Raw genomic sequence first — 19,801 nt, 5'->3', positions numbered from 1 at the left:
ATTTTGAACAACCTTCTCCTCAATTTCCTTTTCTTTAATGTTTAATCTCTAGTTGGCATTTTTTAAAAAATAAACACAGTCTCCAATTGTTTTCAGACTGTGGCAGGGTGCAAATACGCATGCATCACACGGAAGGAAACAGACACCAAGCCAAACAAGGGCACCTGTAGCAGCTCCTGCTTCCCACATGCGCTTCTCCACTTGATGTTCCATGAGTATCCAGCACAGGTTCCCTCTCGAGTAACGGAGACTCGTCCCACTCCTTCCAGGCTCTGGAGAGCAAACTGCAGATCTGCCGCCGACACCGAAGCGGGGAGGCCTGCACTCACAGAGGGAGTCAGAGTCACAACCCTATCTCATCCTTAGTATGCATCACTCGGAAACCAACTGTCCTCCTCCAATATAGTAAAAATGAATTTGCATCCTACCGATGTCAAGAATTTATATATTTCTTGGAAACAAAAATTACATGAGTAATGTATCTCATTATAGGCTTGACTTAAATACTTTTCTTTTTAATATCAATTTACTTTATAGGCAACATATAAGCCATGGATATAAAAGAGAAACAAACTTTTTTTAAAAAAATCATCACCTGGGGATATGTTTTTTTTAAATTGATTTTTAGAGAGCGAGGGAGAGAAAGAGAAACATTGATCAGTTGCCTCCCTTAAGAGTCCCAACGAGGGATCCAACCTGCAGCCTAGGTTTGTGTCCTGACCAGGAATGGAACCCAAAACCTTTTGGTGTATGGGATGATGCTCCAACCAACTAAACCACTCAGCCAGGGCAAAAGAGAAACAAACTTTTAAGAATATGACCTGGTATATCTGGTGAAGCAATGAATAAAATATGAGAATGTTTCCTCCCCATCTGTGGCTTGTTTCATGGGGAGAAAATATTTGCAAAACACATATATATTAAAGACCCATATAAAAAATATACAAAGAGCTCTTAAAAACTCAAAAATAAGAAAACAAACAACTCAATTTTAAAAGAGACAAAATATGTGCAGACACCCTACCTAACAATATATTAGATAAAAAATAAACATATAAAAAGATACTTAATATCATATCCTTAAAGAATTGCAAATTAACAGTAATAAGATACCACTACACACCTATTAGAATGGCTAAAATAAATAAAATAAAATAACTGACAGTACCAAATATAACTGGGTCTACGTGTAACAGCAATACTCATTCATTGCTGGTGTACTGGTAAATGCCAAATGGTATAGTGACTTTGGAAGACAATTAGGCAGTTCCTTATAAACATAATCTTACCATATGGTCCAGCAATCGCATACCTAGGTATTTAACCAATTGTGCTGGAAATATATACAAACCAAAACCTTCACATGAATGTTTATGGCAGTTTTTACTCATAACTACTCCAAACTGAAAGCAATCAATATGTCCTTCAACAGGTAATGGATAAACTGGTACATCCACACAGTGGATATTATTCAGAGATAAAAGGAAATGAGCCGTCAAACCATAAAAAAATGAACATTGCTAAATGAAAAAATTAAGTTACAATCTGGAAAAGGCAAAACCACAGGTAGTAAAAAGATCAGTGTTTGCTAAAATTTCAGGGGAAGAGGGAAGAAATTAATAGGTAAAGCACAGAGGATTTTTAGGGTGGTAAACCTATTCTGTATGGTTCTATAATGGTAGATATATGGCACTATGCATTTGTCAAACCTATGAAACTTTACAACATGAAGAATAAACCTCATGCATGCAAATTTTAAAAAAAGTGAAAATGTAATTTGTTCTGGATCATTTACCTTTACCTTAGTAAGTTATGTAAATTACATAGAGACATGATATTAGAAAGAAGTACACTAAGATGTATATGATGTTTGCATAGAGCAGCACTGTCTAACTGACACATATACCACTGTTCTGGGCTTTTTTATTATATACCTTTGAGAATATGTCCATAAGCTTGAATGTCAAAGCTGCCTCTGAGAGGTGCAGACGCTGCTTGAATCCTTTGAATACGGATCCTTGACTCCCCTGGCCAATTGTTTCCTCTGTAAACAGACTCATTCTCTGTCTCGTTTGTGATTACCTAATTTCCAAAATAAATATTGATAAAATGATTAAACACAACAATGGCTAAGATGATTTCTATCTCACCAAGGTACAATCCCATGACACGACATAAATGAGCCTCACTTATTCAGGATTCTTCAGAACATTAAGGAGAGTCACATAAATCAACACAGACCGTACCTAAAGAGCTGCAATAATGAGGCCAAAGTCAACTCAATCATCTGTGCAGCAATCAGCTGGAACCACAGTAATTCCTCATTAATTCAGAGTGTACCCTCCATCACTCAAGGAACAAATATTTATTGAGCAGGGATTCTATTCAAGATACAGTGCTAATCACAGTGGGGAGGCAAAGAAACATGAGATGTGGCCTTGGCTATCAAAAAACCCTTTTTGGATAAATGCATATGGTGACTTGAAAACTTAACTAAAAATATGAGAAAGTGAATGATCAGTACAGTGAATGATTCAGACTTGGGAAATATCTGACTAGTGTTGAGTGCCAATCAATTAACAAAAGTAACACATGCTATAAAAATTCATAAATTGTAACTCTAATCATGAAAATGATATCCTCCTGCTTCTGATGCCTCATAGTGATCGGTTAATCTTGTGGAATTTAGAACTATTAGCCCCAATGCCCACAGAGATGATTAAATATAAGTGTCATAAGACCTATGCAAGAATGTTCCTAGCAACTTTATTCACAATAGCTCCAGACTAGAAATAATGCAAAAATCCATCAATAGGATAAATAAATTGTGGTATATTCACACCATGGAATACAATAAAGCAATAAAGAAGAATGAACTTGAGCTACATGCAACACATGAATTTCACTGTATCAAATAAAAGAAGCTAGGTGCAAAAGAGTACTTACTGTATTACTCATTGATATGATAAAAATAAGCAAAACTAATTAATGGTGACAGAAGTCAAAATAGGGTTATCTAGGGGTGGAAAGTAAGTGATCCAATGACAAGAAGAAGGCACAAGGAAGTGTCTTGGGAACTAATGACTTCTTTATCTTGATCTGAGTAGTAATTACATGAGAGCATTTACTTTGTAAAATTCATGGAGTTCAGCAAGGTTGCAGGATATAGAATTAACACACAAAAACCAATCACATATCTCTATACAAATAACAAGCATGTGGAGATAAAAATTAACAATACAAGACCATTTACAAATGCTTCAAAGAAAATGGAATACATATAAGTCTAACAAAACATGTACTGGGTCTGACCTGAAAATTGCAAAATGATGATGAAAGTAATCAAAGAAGACCTAGACATGCTGATAAAAGAAAACAAGAAAGACCTAAATAAATGGAGAGACACACTGTGTTCATGAATTGCAAGACTCAATATAATGAGGGTGTTAATTCTCTCCAAAACAATCTAGATTTAGTGCGATTCTTATCAAAATACCAGCAAGATTTTTGTAGACATAAACAAGCTTACTCCAAACTTTATATGAAAAGACATAGGACCTAGGATAGCTTAAAACAATTTTTTACTAAAAGAATAAAGTGAGAGGAGTCACTATACCCAATGTTAAGACACATCTAGTTACAGTTTTCAAGAGGTTGATGTTGGTATTGGTGGAAGGATCAACACATGGATGGAGCAAAGGAACAGAACAGAGAATCCAGAAGAAATATACTCACACAAATATACCCAACTGATTTTTTACAAAAGGGCAAAAGTAATCTAATGGAGGAAGGATAGCCTTTTCAATAAATGCTGTTGGAGCCACAGGCAAACAAATGAACCTCCACCCAAAATTTCACATCTTATACAAAAGTTAACTCAAAATGGATCATAGCCTTAAATGCAAAATGTACAGCTATAAGACTTTCAGGAAAAAATAGAAAAATATTCAGGACTCAGTGGTAATGGAATGGAACTAAAAGCTCCATTCATTTTTTAAAAATGGTAAATTTGATCTCATCAAAATTAATGATTTTTGCTCTATGAAAGGCCTTATCAAGATGAAAAAGCAAGGTGCAGACTTGGAGAAAATATTCACAAGGCACATATCTGTGGTCAGATGAACCTATACATCTGATAAAATTCTATAGAACTACACGTATACACAAAGGAGAACTTAAAAACTCAACAATAAAAAAAGTATTCAATTAGAAAATGGCCAAAAGAAAAACACACACATTTCACAGAAGAGAATATATGGATGTTCAACATCCTTAGCCATTAAGGAATGCAAATTAACACCAAAATGAGCTATCAGTATATACCCTATCAGAATAGCTGAATTTTAAAAAAAAGTGTTAATGCCAATGCTGGCAAGTTTGTGCAGGAACTGGATCACTCACGCATTGCTGGTGGAAATGTAAAATGGTATAGCCACTTTTGAAAAGAATATGATCGTTTTTTACAAAACTATATATTTGCTAATTGCACTGGTGGGCAATTAACCTGGAAAAATGAAAATTTATGTCACACGAAAACCTACAGATGAATGTTTATAGCAGCTTTATTTATAATAGTCAGAAACTGAAAACAACTCAAATGTCCTTCAATGAGAAAGTGGTTAAAAAACTGTGGGGCATCTATATCATTAAATGCTACTCAGCCATAAAAATGTACAAACTATTGATAGCCACAGCAACTTTGAGGGATCTCAAGGGAATTATGCTGAGTGAAGAAAAGCTAATCTTAAAAGGCTACAACTGGTATGATTATATAAAGTACGACTCCATTTACATAACATTGTTGAAATGATAAAATTATAGACGGGTTGGTGCTTATCAGAATATAAGAAAGTAAAGGAAGAAGGGAGGTGGCCGTGGCTATGAAAGGGTAGCAGAGGGATCCTTGTGCTGGAATTGCTCTGTGTGGATGAGAGGAATCTACACATGTGATAACATTGTAGAGAACTATCCCATCCCCCCACCCCCCATCCCCCACACACAATGAAAGCATGTAGAACTAAACAGGGTTGGTAGATTGTATCAATGTCAATTTCCTGGTTGTGCTATTATTATATAGTTATACAAGATTTTGCCAATGGGGAAAATGGGTGAAGGGTATAAAAATATTTCTGTATTATTTCTTACAACTGCATATTAATCCATAATTATCACAAAGTTTCAGTTTTAAAAATAATTCATTGAGCTAGCCATTTAATATGTGTGTACATTCCTCCAAGTATCTTTCACTTGAATTTTTAAAAGTCATAAAAATGTAAGTACACATTCACAATTTAGCCTTGGGTAAATGGCTAAAGCTAGAGGATACAATCACCAGTTTTAATGAGAAGTGAGAAATAGGAGACTATTGACACAGAAGCTTTGACTGCACAAAGCCCTGAGTTAGTTATTACATTTTGTTAGAGAGCTAAGAGAAAAAGACTGAAATATCTTTACAAGACATTCAGCTGGAAGATACTAAAATTGAAACATTGAGCCAGAACGAGATAAAGGCAATTTTCATGAAATACAGTTTTTAAGTATTTTTAATCACAAATCGTTTAGTCAGCAAAACATTCTTTATGAGGCTCTAGCACAGTGATGGGCAACCTTTTGAGCTTGGTGTGTCAAACTTCGCCAAAAAACTGAGCATAACTCGGGTAGTGTGTCACTTTGAGGAAAAAACATTATTTCACAAATGTTTCATCCTCGGCATGCAGCTGCCTCAGCGGCCACATGTCATCAGAAATGGCTACGCGTGTCAGTGCTGACACGCGTGTCATAGGTTCGCCATCACTGCTCTAGCACAATATTTAACCCTTAATCTTGAACTTATGTTTGTTTTTGGTTTGTTGCAGGAAATTATATTAACTTGTATATTTTTGTAGGACATTGATTTTAAAATATTCATCATACTTGTAGTATTTAATACTTATTATAAACAACTCAAGCTGCACAAAAACTTGCTCAGATCCTTTTGGAATTGTGGAAAACGGTCTCTTTCCTCCCTGTGTCAACTTTGATACAAGCCAAAGATAAATGGTGTTTGTAACAGAAACAATGGAAAAACATGCAGAATCTGAAATTTTCTTTCAATAACCTCTGTTCAAGGATCTTTATTGAAAAAACCCACAATTTTTTTTCCTTTAAAGCAACAGAGAAAGCTCTACTTAAATCTGACTATTTTCCCCATAGATATATTTTTTGAAGTTTTTAATGTTTAAAGTGAATTTTCATGCTCAAATTTGACAAACCTCTAAATCTTCATTTGTCCTTAGAATAACTGTCTTGTCCTATTAAAAGATATTCAATCTGTATATCAGCTATTTGTAAAGATTAAAGAGAAAGTTTACTAGATCAAAGCTAATGCTTCAGAAATAGAAAATAAATGGTAACTTGTAAAATTCTAGGCTTACCTGCCCAAAACTCACAGCCATCATGGGTATATTATAACTGCAGTTATATGAAGTCATGGTGACAGAATATTGGCTCGTCATACTTGACCCATTACTTTTGGTCTGATCCACCTGGAAGTGCTTTAGAAATATCCCTTTGTTTGCTAATGCTGGGAGTCTTCTCTCTGGCATTTCTAAAGAACATGAAGTAAATGGGAAGTAAAATTGCACAGCTCCTGCTGCTGACAAGAAAACCACCACGCAATAATATCCACATGTCACGGAATAAGCTGTTTAAAATCAAATTTTAGAAAAAGGCTAATAGCTTGTGGTGCTTGGTAAACTTTCACTCCTAGAATATAAAGCTTTAAGTCTTCTGACCTATGAGCCTTATCAGATTAAAAAAAAAAGTTTTAGATTATTACTTAAAAGCCACCACGCCCTGGGGTCCATGTAAGCCTTCTGGGGCCCAGTTAGCTCTGCTGGGTTCCAGGTGCCCTGAGTGAGGCACTCACTAGGGCATCTGCCCCGTGAGGGAGAGCAGGACCAGGATTGTCTTGTTCACTGTTCTTTCTTTAGTGCAACATTGTGCCTGCCATTCGGTAGGTACTAAATAAATTCTAACAAACTACATCTATCCCAGCACAAATCAGCTATCTTATACATGTGTTCCACCAATTATAATGTAGATTTAATTACAGCAATTTCAAAAGGACTCTAAAGCAGTAACATTTCATTTTTTTTTTTGTCAATTGACTCATGCTCTTGCACCTGAAAACAGTCCCCAAAACTCTGAAAAACGTTTTAAGGTAATTGTTTGGAGTTAGGTTGATTTTTTTAAAAATCACAGTTTAACTTTAATTATTTTATTATCATAGCTTATATATATGAGTCTACTAAAATGATTAAAAAAACAATACTAAGACTTTCAGAAATAAGGTTTTCACTTATCACATCATTCATTATAGCTATTAAGTCTATGGAAAGACTCAGCTCAATCTTACTAAACAGATGTCAATATCAACATCAATAAATGCCCATGTTAGCCTTTTAGGAATAGAGCTCATTTTTGGCAGTTTATTTCTCAAAAATCAAACAAAAAAATGAAAATGTTACAGTTTATATATCTGTAAACAGAATCTAGGACTATAAAACCAAATTTTTACTATAATGACAGCTTACATTATTATCCTTAGAGTAATCTTTTGGCCCTATTAATTTTAAAAATGATTTAAATAATATTATTTTGATAAAAGAATAACTCATAAATATTTAGAGATTAATGATTTTATCTAAACTACCAAATATAATAATTTTAATGGTAAGAGTTTACTACACAATAGATTTGGATAGTTTAAGTAGATATGAAGAGACACAACATACCATCCCATATTGAAATTGTAGGTGTCTGTCCAATGTATACTGTATCCACATAAAAGGACTGTGATTTTGATGCTTTCTGTACACTAATCCTCTGAAGAGCAAAATTAGTCCCAGTGTATTTGGTTTGTATGAGGTCCAGAAGGTCTATGCAAGTGTATGTCCAGCTGAAATATGGTTCATTAAGTAGGTATACTGGTCAGTTGTAAGGCTTAATGTAAACAACTAAACTATAAAAAGCATTAAAATCTTAAAGAGTAAAAGGTGGTGTTTTTTTTTCTCACAAGAAGACATCAAGCATACTTCATTAGCATAGGAAAGCAACAGAAACTTACTTAACAAGACACAGCAGACAGAAACTCCCATTGCAGTAAAAGATTTAATGTTGCATCCAAATATATTTCTTTTAGTTGTAGCCTTGGCAGTAGCCACAGGAATGTAAAATATTCTGTAGCAACAGGTAAGGAAACTAAGGAGCATGCACTTTGGTGTAGAATACATAAAACAGGACACAAGAATGAAGTAGGCTGGGAGGAAGGGGTAAAATGGGGGGGGGAACGAGATACATCTGTAATACTATCAACAATAATATATATTATATATATATATTTTTTTTAAAGTATATTTTATTGATTTTTTACAGAGAGGAAGGGAGAGGGATAGAGAGTTAGAAACATCGATCAGCTGCCTCCTGCACACCCACTACTGGGGATGTGCCTGTAACCAAGGTACATGCCCTTGACCGGAATCGAACCTGGGACCCTTCAGTCCGCAGGCCGACGCTCTATCCACTGAGCCAAACCACTTAGGGCTAATATATATATATATATATATATATATATATATATATATATATTTTTTTTTTTTTTAATAAAAAATAAATAAATGGGTGGTGCTCTAAGTAAAAAAAAAAAAGAATGAAGTAAATTATTTTAGTGAAAAATGTCAGAGATAGAAAAGTAAACTCAGTCCAATACTAAGAAGCAAAACTGGATCTTGATACTACTTTCAAAGAACTCACTGCAGTTGCATTGTCTACTGTTCTAAGTGACCAAAAAAAAGTGCTGAGCTATTTATAGTCAGTACCTTCCAAGTGTGTAATTTAGATTCAGATTTTCTATTAAATACTAACTGCATTAGAATCTCATAAATTGCAATTAAGCAATTCTGCTATGAGAGTTTACAAGAAAGAGATAAATCCTGCCATCCAAATAACTAAGTATAGTTTAACAGATATCTTTATATCAGCTTCTACTGTAGTTATTAATTGTCTATTTGTTTGGGCATTTTCTATTCTCATTTCCTTCATGGTTTCCAAATTCATCGTGGGATCCACCTGTAATGCATCAAAGCTTAGAACTACATCAGATTTAGAAAATTATATGCAGAACTACATGAAGTTAAAGTGTCCTTTAAATTAATAAAAGTACTTAGGTCCTCTAAGTAGAATTCCACGAATTCTATGATTCCAAAGGTTTAAAAACGACTTAGAAAATTTGGTATACTTAACAGTTTACCATTGTTTCATTATCTAAAGGGTCATGGGTGATAATGCCACTAGACCAATTTTTATTTTCATAATCAATAGATTTAATTTTAGCACAACATTTCTGTTAGAAAGCGCCTAAAGAAGACAAGACAATTGCAGTTAGACACATGGTGTACATTTCTCAAAAACAACAAACAAATAAGAAATGGGATTATCTTCATAGTTTACTAGTATACACTGTAGTATAATTTAAGTTTTCAAATTCATAATGTAACTTACTTGTTTCCATAAGCAAAATTATATGTAAATTGTATTTCAGTGCTTCTAGTAATCTTGCTTTTGTCTTGGTATTGAAATTTTAGACCAATATAATTTGCCAGGAATCCTTTGTATGCTAAACATAACTACATAGAAAATAAGAAAAAAAAGAAGTAAAAATATCTTATCATTAAATTGTTTTGTAGCAATTCAAATTAAGTCAATCCAATAAATATATATTGAGTATTTTCCATAAAAATTTATCAGAAGGAAAAATTAATTTCAGCCAATTAAGTGCAGAGGAATTGGGGAAGATTTTACAGAAGAGGAAATGAAGTTGAAATTACCTTACAAGTAATGAATAATTCTTTATATATATCTTTTGATATGGTTTCCTTAAAAAAAAAAGGAACAAATTCACCCTTATAGTCGCCAAGCTACATGAGAATTAGGTCCAGCTCTAACTGCACTCTTCAGTGAATTTAAAAGACAGAAGGGAGAGAAACATTTAGAGGGATTGAAATGTGAATGCAACTGAGCATTTGGAGGTGAAGTTGTCACTGCAAAATAGTGATTAAATACCAGTTTTAATGGCCTACAACACCTTAAAAATGCCAAATATATTTAGAACTAACAACTTCAGAACATGTGCTACAATTTGCGAATTTTAAAACAAGAGAAAGGGTAAATCTATAATTACTAGTCTTTTATACCTATCCTAAAGTTGCCCTTTCTTCTTCTCAGAATCTTCTTTTACTTTTCCCTGATTAGATACCAGAGATCACTCTATGATGCCTATCCATTTTTGTTTCTTCTTAATTAATGAAGGAATATTGAAAATAATATATATTTATTTGTTTTAGTACTTAAATGAGTGCAAATAATTTTTTAAATTATGAGATAAAGAAGAATATGTGTGCATGGTACTGCATATTATTTTAATTTCTTGTTTTGAGACTCACAAGAAGAGGAAATCACAAGCGCCCAGAGAGTGAACCACAGAGCCTGTCCAATGTGACATGATTTCACATGACAAGCACTTTTCCTTGTCTTAAAATTTCATGAAATTTTATTACCAAGGGATTTTACAAATTTAATTAGCATATCATTTTGTTGAGCTTACCTGATTATAAGGAAATAATGAAATGTCTCCATATGGTAGTCTGTTTGGTTTAACATCTGCTGAGTCAAAGAGAACAGCTGGGTTTTTCAGGGAATAACGACCACAGTAAGCATCAGTTTCAGCTGTCTTCTGCCCTCTATTAATATGATCCTGCAGAAACAATAATATTTCAAATGAAAACATGATTGATTGTCCTGCTTTGTTCCCCAGCATCTCCACCCAAGTCCTTCAAGTTCCGACTCAGATCCCATTGCTTCCCAAATTACTATAACTTGAAATGTTCTCTCTTTGAAATTCTAAAGCCCTCACCCTATATCACTCATGTGGACCCATAATCACATAATCCCTTGTCACTATATTTCCCAAATCCTATCTTTCCCCTATATTATGAACTCCTTAATGATATTTAATCCTTCCTTCCACAAATGTTTATTCAGTGTTCACTGTGGGCCAGGTCTTTGTTTGTTTATGAATTTGTTTGTTTTTTGTTTAATCTTCGGGGTTCCAGTGGTGAACACTAGCCCTAAACACAGAAGCCTATCCCAGTTTGGAAGAAGGAACCAAGGATTATACAACCAGGGCTGAAGGGAGGCCTCTAACTCACATAAAAGCATCAAGAAAAATGACAGAGAAGGTGGCACATTAGGTGTCTTTAAAGATAAAAATGAGTTATTTAAGAGGAAAAGGGGGACAAGGAGCTTCAGAAAAGGGTAAAATACAGGCAGAGAAGCAGGGATGTTAGAGAGCGGTGCTGTGAAATTGAAATTGTCAAGGTAGGGTAGAGCAAAGAATGTGTGTTGTGATGAATGAAAGATTAAGGAAGTAAATGTAATGTTAATTACTTGTGTAATTCCCATGGCTGCAAGTACTGCATCCAGGAGAGGAGAACCCAAATACATGTAGATTTGTTAAATTAAGTTGAAAACACAGCCCATCGAGTGGATTTTCCCTTTTCCCCAGTAATAAATCTCTTCATATAGGCATCGCATGCTATATATTTTAATGACTCACTTATTTCAAGGGTATTGATCTGAATTGAATAACTAGCATATTTCTTCTTTTTTTAAATATATTTTATTGATTTTAGAGAGGAAAGGAGAGGGAGAGAGAGATAGAAACATCAATGATGAGAGAGAATCATTGATTGGCTGCCTCCTGCACGCCCTCCACTGGGGATCGAGCCTGCAACTCAGGCATGTGCCCCTGGCTGGAACCGAATTCGGGATCCCTCAGTCCGCAGGCCGATGCTCCTTCCATCCAGGGCAACTAGCATATTTCTTATGTTAATATTTGAAAGTGGTGACTATCTGGCTTCCTCAAGTCTTGAAAATAAGAATCGGGCAAATAGCGTATTTAAATTTTTTTACTGTGTATCAAAGAAAAATCTTTACATCTCACCAAGAAATAAGTAATCAGTAGGCATTGTACTAATAGAGCAGAGAGTGATATCAAAAAGCAAGGGAACTGATGTGCTATGCAATGATGCCCTTGCTACAGACTGTATCCTCTGAAGCCAATGAGGAAAAGGGATATACTCTGCATCCAAGTGAAGAAAACCATCAAACACTCTATAGATCTTATATTTGCCTACATCCTATTATCCCAGAAAATTCATGGGTAGTGGAAATACTGCTTTCACAAGTGAATTGTTTTATAATGCAAAGAGAAGTTAGGAGAGACCTTACCATAACATTATATTTGTAATTTGACTTTGAATGATAGGGAATTAATGCTATTTCAAAAAAGAAAAGACAAAAATTCCAGACATTTACATGAATTCTTATTTGGTCAGTTGCACAGTTCATTAAACATTCCATACCACGTTAAAGTCAGTTTCGTAATCTCTGAAGTATTTCACAACAAATCCTTCTTCAAAATCTGCGATTTGCGGTGGACACTTAGCGCTAACCATCTCTTCCACTGCTGCCTGAAACTAAATTAACAGGAACTTTAGTAACTTCTTTTTCATGGAGATTTAGAACATTAGTAATTCTACTGCTAATTCTACTAATTAGTTATAACATATTCATGTAATTCCCATATTTTAGTCATAATTAAGAGATCATTAACTAAATAATTAATATGTGATCATTTTAGTCTCCTATGTCTTTTTCAAGAGTTCTAATTTAGAATGGCAATAGCCACATCTAATTGGCTAATATTAGCTTACTTGGTTATTATTAAAGAAGACATATTTGTTTAATAGTTTTTTAAAGAGAACAATGAGGCAAACCTAAATAAATTAGCACCCAATTTAAAAGACTCCAAATGAATAGTTTTCCCAAATTAACTCAAAATTAACTAGGGGGGAGGGGGAATACTGTATAATCCAATGCACTGTTTTTCAAAAGAAGAGATATAGATACTAAAAGACTAGTAAAAAATAATAAATAATTCTAAGTATACAGGAATCAGTACACATTCATGAGGTCTCCTGTAATTTCCACATTGTTTCTTTGGCAATGCATAGATATAAATGATGTTCAGAACTAAGGACTTGGGATGACAGGTAATCTTTAATCTTCAAACAAATATTAACTTAAACTCATTGTACAGGCAGTTGTCAAAATTCAGTAACTCACAATCAACATCCTCTCTTCGCAAACAGTTGCTCCTATGGAGGAAATACATTGGATTCTGTTGGCACAGATCTAAGAAATGCCCTTTTGTTCCCTATCTTTGTGATAGTCCCTCCCTTCTCTGCTCACTATTGGTGGCCTCCAACCCATCAGGCCAAGTAGGAGAGTGTATTTCTAGTACTTAAAGTGTTGTTGTTTTTTAACAGAAAGGTGATGCTTAAATGGTTTTATGTTTAAAAAATTAACACAGAGCATACTTCAGCTTCTGCTGACCATGGGGAAAGAGGCTTAGAAGAGATTCCATCCCAATTCAGTGTGAAAGTGTCCAAATTGGGTTTTCCTTTGGTTTGTTCTGTAATATCCAGGGTGACATTATATCCTTCAAATACTTCATAACCGAGCAGATCAAAGTCTCCTGCAATCAAGTACCAAACAGAATTTTCAGAAGTTAATTTAAAAAATATCAATACAGCCCAGCTGGTGTTGCTCAGTGGTCGAGTATCGACCCAGGAACCAGGAGATCATGGTTCGATTCCCAATCGAACATGCCTAGGTGGCAGGCTCAATCCTTAGTAGGGGGCCTTCAGGAGGCAGCCGATCAATGGTTCTCTCCCATCATTGATGTTTCTCTCTCTCTATCCTTCTCCTTTCCTCTCTGAAATCAATGAAAACACATTTTTTTTAAATTATCAATACATCCAACTCAATAGTAGAACTCAAACTTTAAAAAACTGGTTTTATTTGGAATTCCAGTATCACAAAATAAAAATGAACAAGGAAGATGCAGGTCCTTCAGTGTGATCTATAAGTAAGTTCCTTGGAGAACAAGGATAACCATATTTTTGTGTATATAGTGTTCTGACAATCTAACTTTGGGGGAATTTTTAGAACTTCAATTCCGGTTAAACAAAATTCTTCAACCTCCATCCAACAACTAAATTAACAATTTCATAAAATGAGACAAATTTTGAAGTAACATTTTACTTGCATGAATCGGGAAATAATGATTGCCTGAAGAAAAGTAAGCTCACACATACTCAGGGGCCTATTTCCTGAGCTAGATATCCCAAACCCAAATTTGTTGCTAGAATTGGCTGTAAGACTTGAAAATATGAAACATTAATAAGTTAACAGCTATTACTTGAAAGAAAAAGCATAGAGAGATCAAATAATTTTGGAAAATGTTGCATTTTCCAACACAGGTGAACTGGTGATTTGTTTGTTTGTTTCTCACTGCAAGATTCCTCAGGGATTTTAATATTTTTATAAATTCTGTCAATTTTCAAGGAGAGGCCATGGTAAACAGTGTTTCCCACTTAGAATTGACCACAGAATTCTTTCATCCTGCAAGATCTGGCCAGACCAGTATCTTCTAAACAATATTGATTTAAATTTCATTTCCAGAATTAATATCTTCACTAACGTTTTGCTAATTTATAAAAGGGTATTATACTGATACTGTGTTTGTAGAATAGATGGTGTATTCTCATGCATTAGAGTTTTACATTCCTTGAAATAGGAATTTAAATTACAATAGAAAACAATTAACCATTTAATTTCTATTGTTTCTAAAATTGATCAAGGCTGTGAATCCAATTTTTTTCCCTCTGTCATTTTGTGTCGCTTTTACCTTTTTCAGTAGAGTTGCACAGGATATAAATTTGTTTCCTAGAAAAAACTTTAGAGACCTGCAAAATGAAATATATGCTTACCTCTAGTTGATATAAAGGTTACCATGTAAACATAACTTTGGGGATTTTGTGTTCTTGTTACTTGAACTGTATCCGGTTTCAAAGACCAGAGGTCATTTAGGGCTGATTGTAGTATGAAGTCAGAAGCATCAGCAGGTAGCAAGGCTTGGATGCATTTAGAAAAAATATGGAAAAAGGAGAAGAATTGAAATCTTTCTGCACTACCAACAATGATGGCGTATAGTTGATTTTTTAAAAATCACTCATAGTCTGCACCATATGTCATCACTTAATGAAACTGTGTTCTGAAATTGACTCAAGCTCAATAATATTGACTAATTAATTGGATTGTGGTCTCTTGAGAATAGGGCTCATATTTTATTGTTTTAATATTCCCATAGCAATAAGCATTGTATTTGGCTTATTATATTTACTGATTGAAACAATTAACAGAAAGAGCAAAATTTATCTTCCAAGGATTCATTACAAAATATAGAAATAAATGTTTTTATTAACAGATAATTAGGGTCTCATGGGTCTATCACTTAATTTGAGAAATTGAAAGCAAAGTGTTGCTTCCCTGCAGTGATGAATTTAATTCCTGTTAGCTTATACCTGTGAGTCACAAATATATAAAATCCTTGTGTATTTGCCATGTGTATAAATACACTTAGATGTGCATTTACCATGATCCTTATAGGAGAAAATGATAGTATGTACCATATTATAAGTATTTTTATTGATGCCATTTTCTATCCCAGTCTGAAGGCTTTTCTCTACATTTTTCTGCTTTTTTTGTCTAGCATACTATTAAAACTGAATTTGACTACAGCAAATACCTCTCTATAATTACATGTACACACGAAGAGAAAGAAAATCTCCCTTACTATTTATCACTTACCTGTTTTGTCCATGTTGTAAGTTAATCTGTATTGGTAAAGGGAGCAGGAATTGACTTCTATACATGGGCTGGTTACCGTGATCCTCTGAACTTCCTGGATGGCATTAGTTGTTTCCCAGTTTTCCAATGTTATAACCTACTTCCCAATTTAAAAAATATATTTACTGTACAAAACATTTTTAAGACATCATAATTAAGCTTTGCAATGCCTTTTTATTGCTCTATTTTATTGCAAATGATAACATTTTAAATTTTATTTTATTTTTTTGTTAATCCTCACCCAAGGACATTTTTTCTATTGCTTTTCAGAGAGAGAGAGAATAGGAGGAAAAAAAGGGAGAGGAGAGAGAGAGAGAGAGAGAGAGAGAGAGAGAGAGAGAGAGAGAGAGAGAGAGAGGCTATCTCTAGCAGGCTCCTCAACCCAGGTACTTGTCCTTGACTGGGAATCAAACCCATGACCCTTTGGTGCTTGGGCCAACACTCTAACCATTTAGTCACACTGGCCAGGGCTTAACGTTTACATTTTATGAAGTAACAGCCTCTTTAGTTTATAATACAGGTACTCCAGGCCACAATTCAATAATTTTCCAAAACTGCTTTCCCCCAAAACAGTATCTTATCTAGTAAAAGGAATAACCAAATAGAGCTCCTGTCTGTGAACATTTTCTTTCTAGACAGTGGAGCTATAATCATAGCAAACCTGAACTTCCTGGACAACTGCTGACTGGGATTGAATAACTTGTTCTTCGTTCACTGCATCTTCTGTTTGTTGTTCAGTGTAGACATTTCCATACTGGTACAGTCCAACATCAACAAAAGCACTCTGTCTATACTCCTGTAGCAAGATTTCAATGTAATATCTGGAAAATAGAGTAACTAATAAATATAATGTTTTCTCTTCAGAGCACTTGTCATGAGTTCTTTTTTTTTTAATGGATAAAATTTCAACACTATATAAAACATCTGCCTGTTCATTGATTTATATTGCAGTATCCCTGATTTTAAATATTAAACTATTAAAAGCTTCATAGTAGTTTGCTAAAATAAAATGAATTGTGTAAGATATCTGCATTAAAGAGTTGTTCCCATTCATACTAATTCATTCAGTTTTGTTAATAAATAATTATCAAAAAACATACTATTTCCTATCCTCAACTATCTTAAAACAAAATTACACTGTATCTTATAATACAAAGATCCTGGCATAAAGTACGGAGGACATGCAGAAGTTAAGCATTTTACTGTGTATAAATAAATGGCAGGCAGACACAGAGATATCATATATATTTATCTCTGAGTGGTTGCATGTGCTGCGGATGAAAGTTCCTACTCTCATGTTCCTTAAATATTGGCTCCGCTTGTAACTTGGGAAATAAAACATTGCCTCGGGAAACCTTTACCAATTAGATTGACTATGCCCCCCTCCCCGCCCAACAAGCCAGATGGGATTCACAACAATATTTGGAATTCTTGATTGCTGAGGCCCCGTGCCCACCATCCAAGTGCCTATCCAGGAAAAGGCATTCATTGGCCAGCTGTTATAGGTCAGTGCAAAGCTACTGCTTCCCTACCTGAATCTCTGCCAAAGCTCTCATCGCTCCCATCTTCGGAGAGGACTGCTGGGCATTCCTCTGAACTGCCTCAGGCATTATACAGCTACGCTTATATATGGAGAAAAGTATCTACAGTTCATGGAACAAGGGGCATTTATCAGCTCTCATCTGTCTAGAATGATGGGGCTCTGGGTCCCCCTCCTTATAGAACTGATATCGGAGGATTGCATCAGGCTCTTGGCTGCCCTGAGGACCTGTTGGCCAGCTCTACCAAATTGATGTGGACAACACTAATGAGCAGGACTCAACGAAGAATCATTAAATTCTATATCCTCACCTGGCAGCTTAAAAATATTGATTAGGCACTAATCTAAATACTTTACAGACATGAGTATATTGAATCGAATCTTCACAAAATCCTATAAAATATATATTATTCTCTGTTCACATGATAACAGAGACTGAGTTTTAAAAATTGAAAGATTATTTAAAAATTAGTAATGGAGGTACGATTCAAAGTAGAACAGGGTGACCAGAGAGACATGCACTTTGTGATGAGGCTACATCACCTGAGTAGAACGACCTGGAGATCTGAGCTACCTTTGGGAAGGCCTCAGGGACCTCTGTGCAATAAAGCAGCTAGCATGGCCTCGGTTTCAGAATCCACAGCCACCATTCTGAGCGCAGTGTGCAAATTCCAAGCAAGTGTTTCAGGAGCACAGAGACCAGGCAGCAGATGTGTTTGGAGTCGCTTTCAAGCAAGCCCTGTGTTCCTGCCAAGCAGGTAAATTGACCTCATTTTCCAAGGCCAAGGTAAAGCCTGCAGGTGAATTGACACTGAAGAGCAGCAGGGATTAATTAGGTACTTCATTTCCCCTGAATTGGTCCAGTGATCTTGGTTTAAAAAGGAAATGTTTAAGAATGTCAAGAAGTGAAGGTAGGCCAAAACCGGTTTGGCTCAGTAGATAGAGCGTCGGCCTACGGACTGAAAGGTCCCAGGTTCGATTCCGGTCAAGGGCATGTACCTTGGTTGCGGGCACATCCCCAGTATGGGGTGTGCAGGAGGCAGCTGGTCGATGTTTCTCTCTCATCGATGTTTCTAACTCTCTATCACTCTCCCTTCCTCTCTGTAAAAAATCAATAAAATATATTAAAAAAAAAAAAAAGTGAAGGTAGAAGGAGGAGGAGAAAAAGAATGGAATGCTTTCCGCATATCACTGTGGCCAAGACCTCAGCGAGAACACTGTGTGATTGCTCCCAGGTAGCACTGATCCCTGCCCTCTGTCCAGCTCCACCAGATCTTCATGGTGCTGCCTATGAGCCAAATCTCATCAATATCTAGAAGGGTGATATGGTAGAATAATAAATAAATAAAACTCCACCCATCAAGAAGTGAAATCTATTTTTTCATCCTTGAATCTACGTTTGGCCATTTGCTTTGGCCAATGGGACACTAGGAAATGTGCCACAGAGTCTTGAAAAGTAAATGTGCATTAGGAATGGCCCTCTTTCCTGCTGGGAAGCCATTCATCACTGCGGCAAGTCTGGGCTAACCTCCTGGAAGATTAGAGACCATGTGGAGTGGGACATCTGAGGTAACTAACCTCAAGTGAGTTAAGAGAGGCTCCAGATATGTAATTAAAGCCATCCTATGCCATCAAACACCAACTAAAGCAGCCAGCATCAAAAGAACTGCCCAGCCAATCGCAAAATTGGGTTGCTTTAAGCTACTAAAGTTTGGGGAGTGGTTTCTTATGCAGCAAATCCTAACAGATACAAGTGATAAATGAAAAATGATCTCAGTGAATCTCTTGATGTTCTTCATGTAACTTAGCTATTTTAAATATATCATGTCTTTTATATCCCTGTTTTCTAGGGATCTTGAATGATTTTTTTGAATGACATTATCTGCTATTTGAACAGTACCTTCATCTTCTCTCTGCACTTGACCTTTGAACACTAAGTGATGTACTTCTTAAGAACAGGGAGTGTATTTTGATATCCTTTATATTAAATTTCCAGTACCTGGCCCAGGGTCTTGAATAAATGAGTGAATAATAAATGCGTATTAACTGTGGCACCAATCATGTGGTTTTATAATTTTTTCCTAGCAATATTCAAGAGCTCAGGTTTCTATAGAAGCAGAGAAATTAGATGGCTGGATAGACTGAATGGTCTTAGTAAAAAAATAAAAATGGAATTAAGTATATCTCACAAAGTTATAATTTCAGCAACAGGGATCATTTAGTTGTCAAATTCTCTGATTATCAGAATGCCAATATACTTCGAATATAAAACGAAATTTATTAAAACTACAGAGGCTAACCAATTACAAATTAAGCCAGTAAACTAATATCACTTTCACCAATAAAAATGAATTGAAAATATATTTTAGACATAAACTTACAATTTTTAAATACCACACAGTAATTTAA

At 35.1% G+C, this 19,801-nt stretch overlaps 1 protein-coding gene across 1 annotated transcript in view; it reads right to left on the bottom strand.

Moving 5' to 3' along the window:
• Positions 1-19,801, bottom strand: part of PKHD1L1 (PKHD1 like 1) — a gene marked incomplete at both ends in the record, with an annotated part of 145,722 nt that overhangs the window by 92,476 nt on the left and 33,445 nt on the right. The window contains 11 exons of the mRNA XM_079796306.1: positions 165-319; positions 1,935-2,082; positions 6,414-6,586; positions 7,776-7,939; positions 9,541-9,665; positions 10,643-10,792; positions 12,462-12,575; positions 13,479-13,636; positions 14,934-15,077; positions 15,814-15,949; positions 16,514-16,673. Coding sequence (XP_079652432.1) covers positions 165-319; positions 1,935-2,082; positions 6,414-6,586; positions 7,776-7,939; positions 9,541-9,665; positions 10,643-10,792; positions 12,462-12,575; positions 13,479-13,636; positions 14,934-15,077; positions 15,814-15,949; positions 16,514-16,673 — 1,627 coding nt within the window. The remainder of the gene's footprint in view (positions 1-164; positions 320-1,934; positions 2,083-6,413; positions 6,587-7,775; positions 7,940-9,540; positions 9,666-10,642; positions 10,793-12,461; positions 12,576-13,478; positions 13,637-14,933; positions 15,078-15,813; positions 15,950-16,513; positions 16,674-19,801) is intronic.

Source organism: Cnephaeus nilssonii (assembly GCF_951640355.1).
Source record: "Cnephaeus nilssonii genome assembly, chromosome: 18".
Taxonomy (NCBI): domain Eukaryota; kingdom Metazoa; phylum Chordata; class Mammalia; order Chiroptera; family Vespertilionidae; genus Cnephaeus; species Cnephaeus nilssonii.
This window is presented reverse-complemented; position numbering and strand designations above follow the sequence as displayed.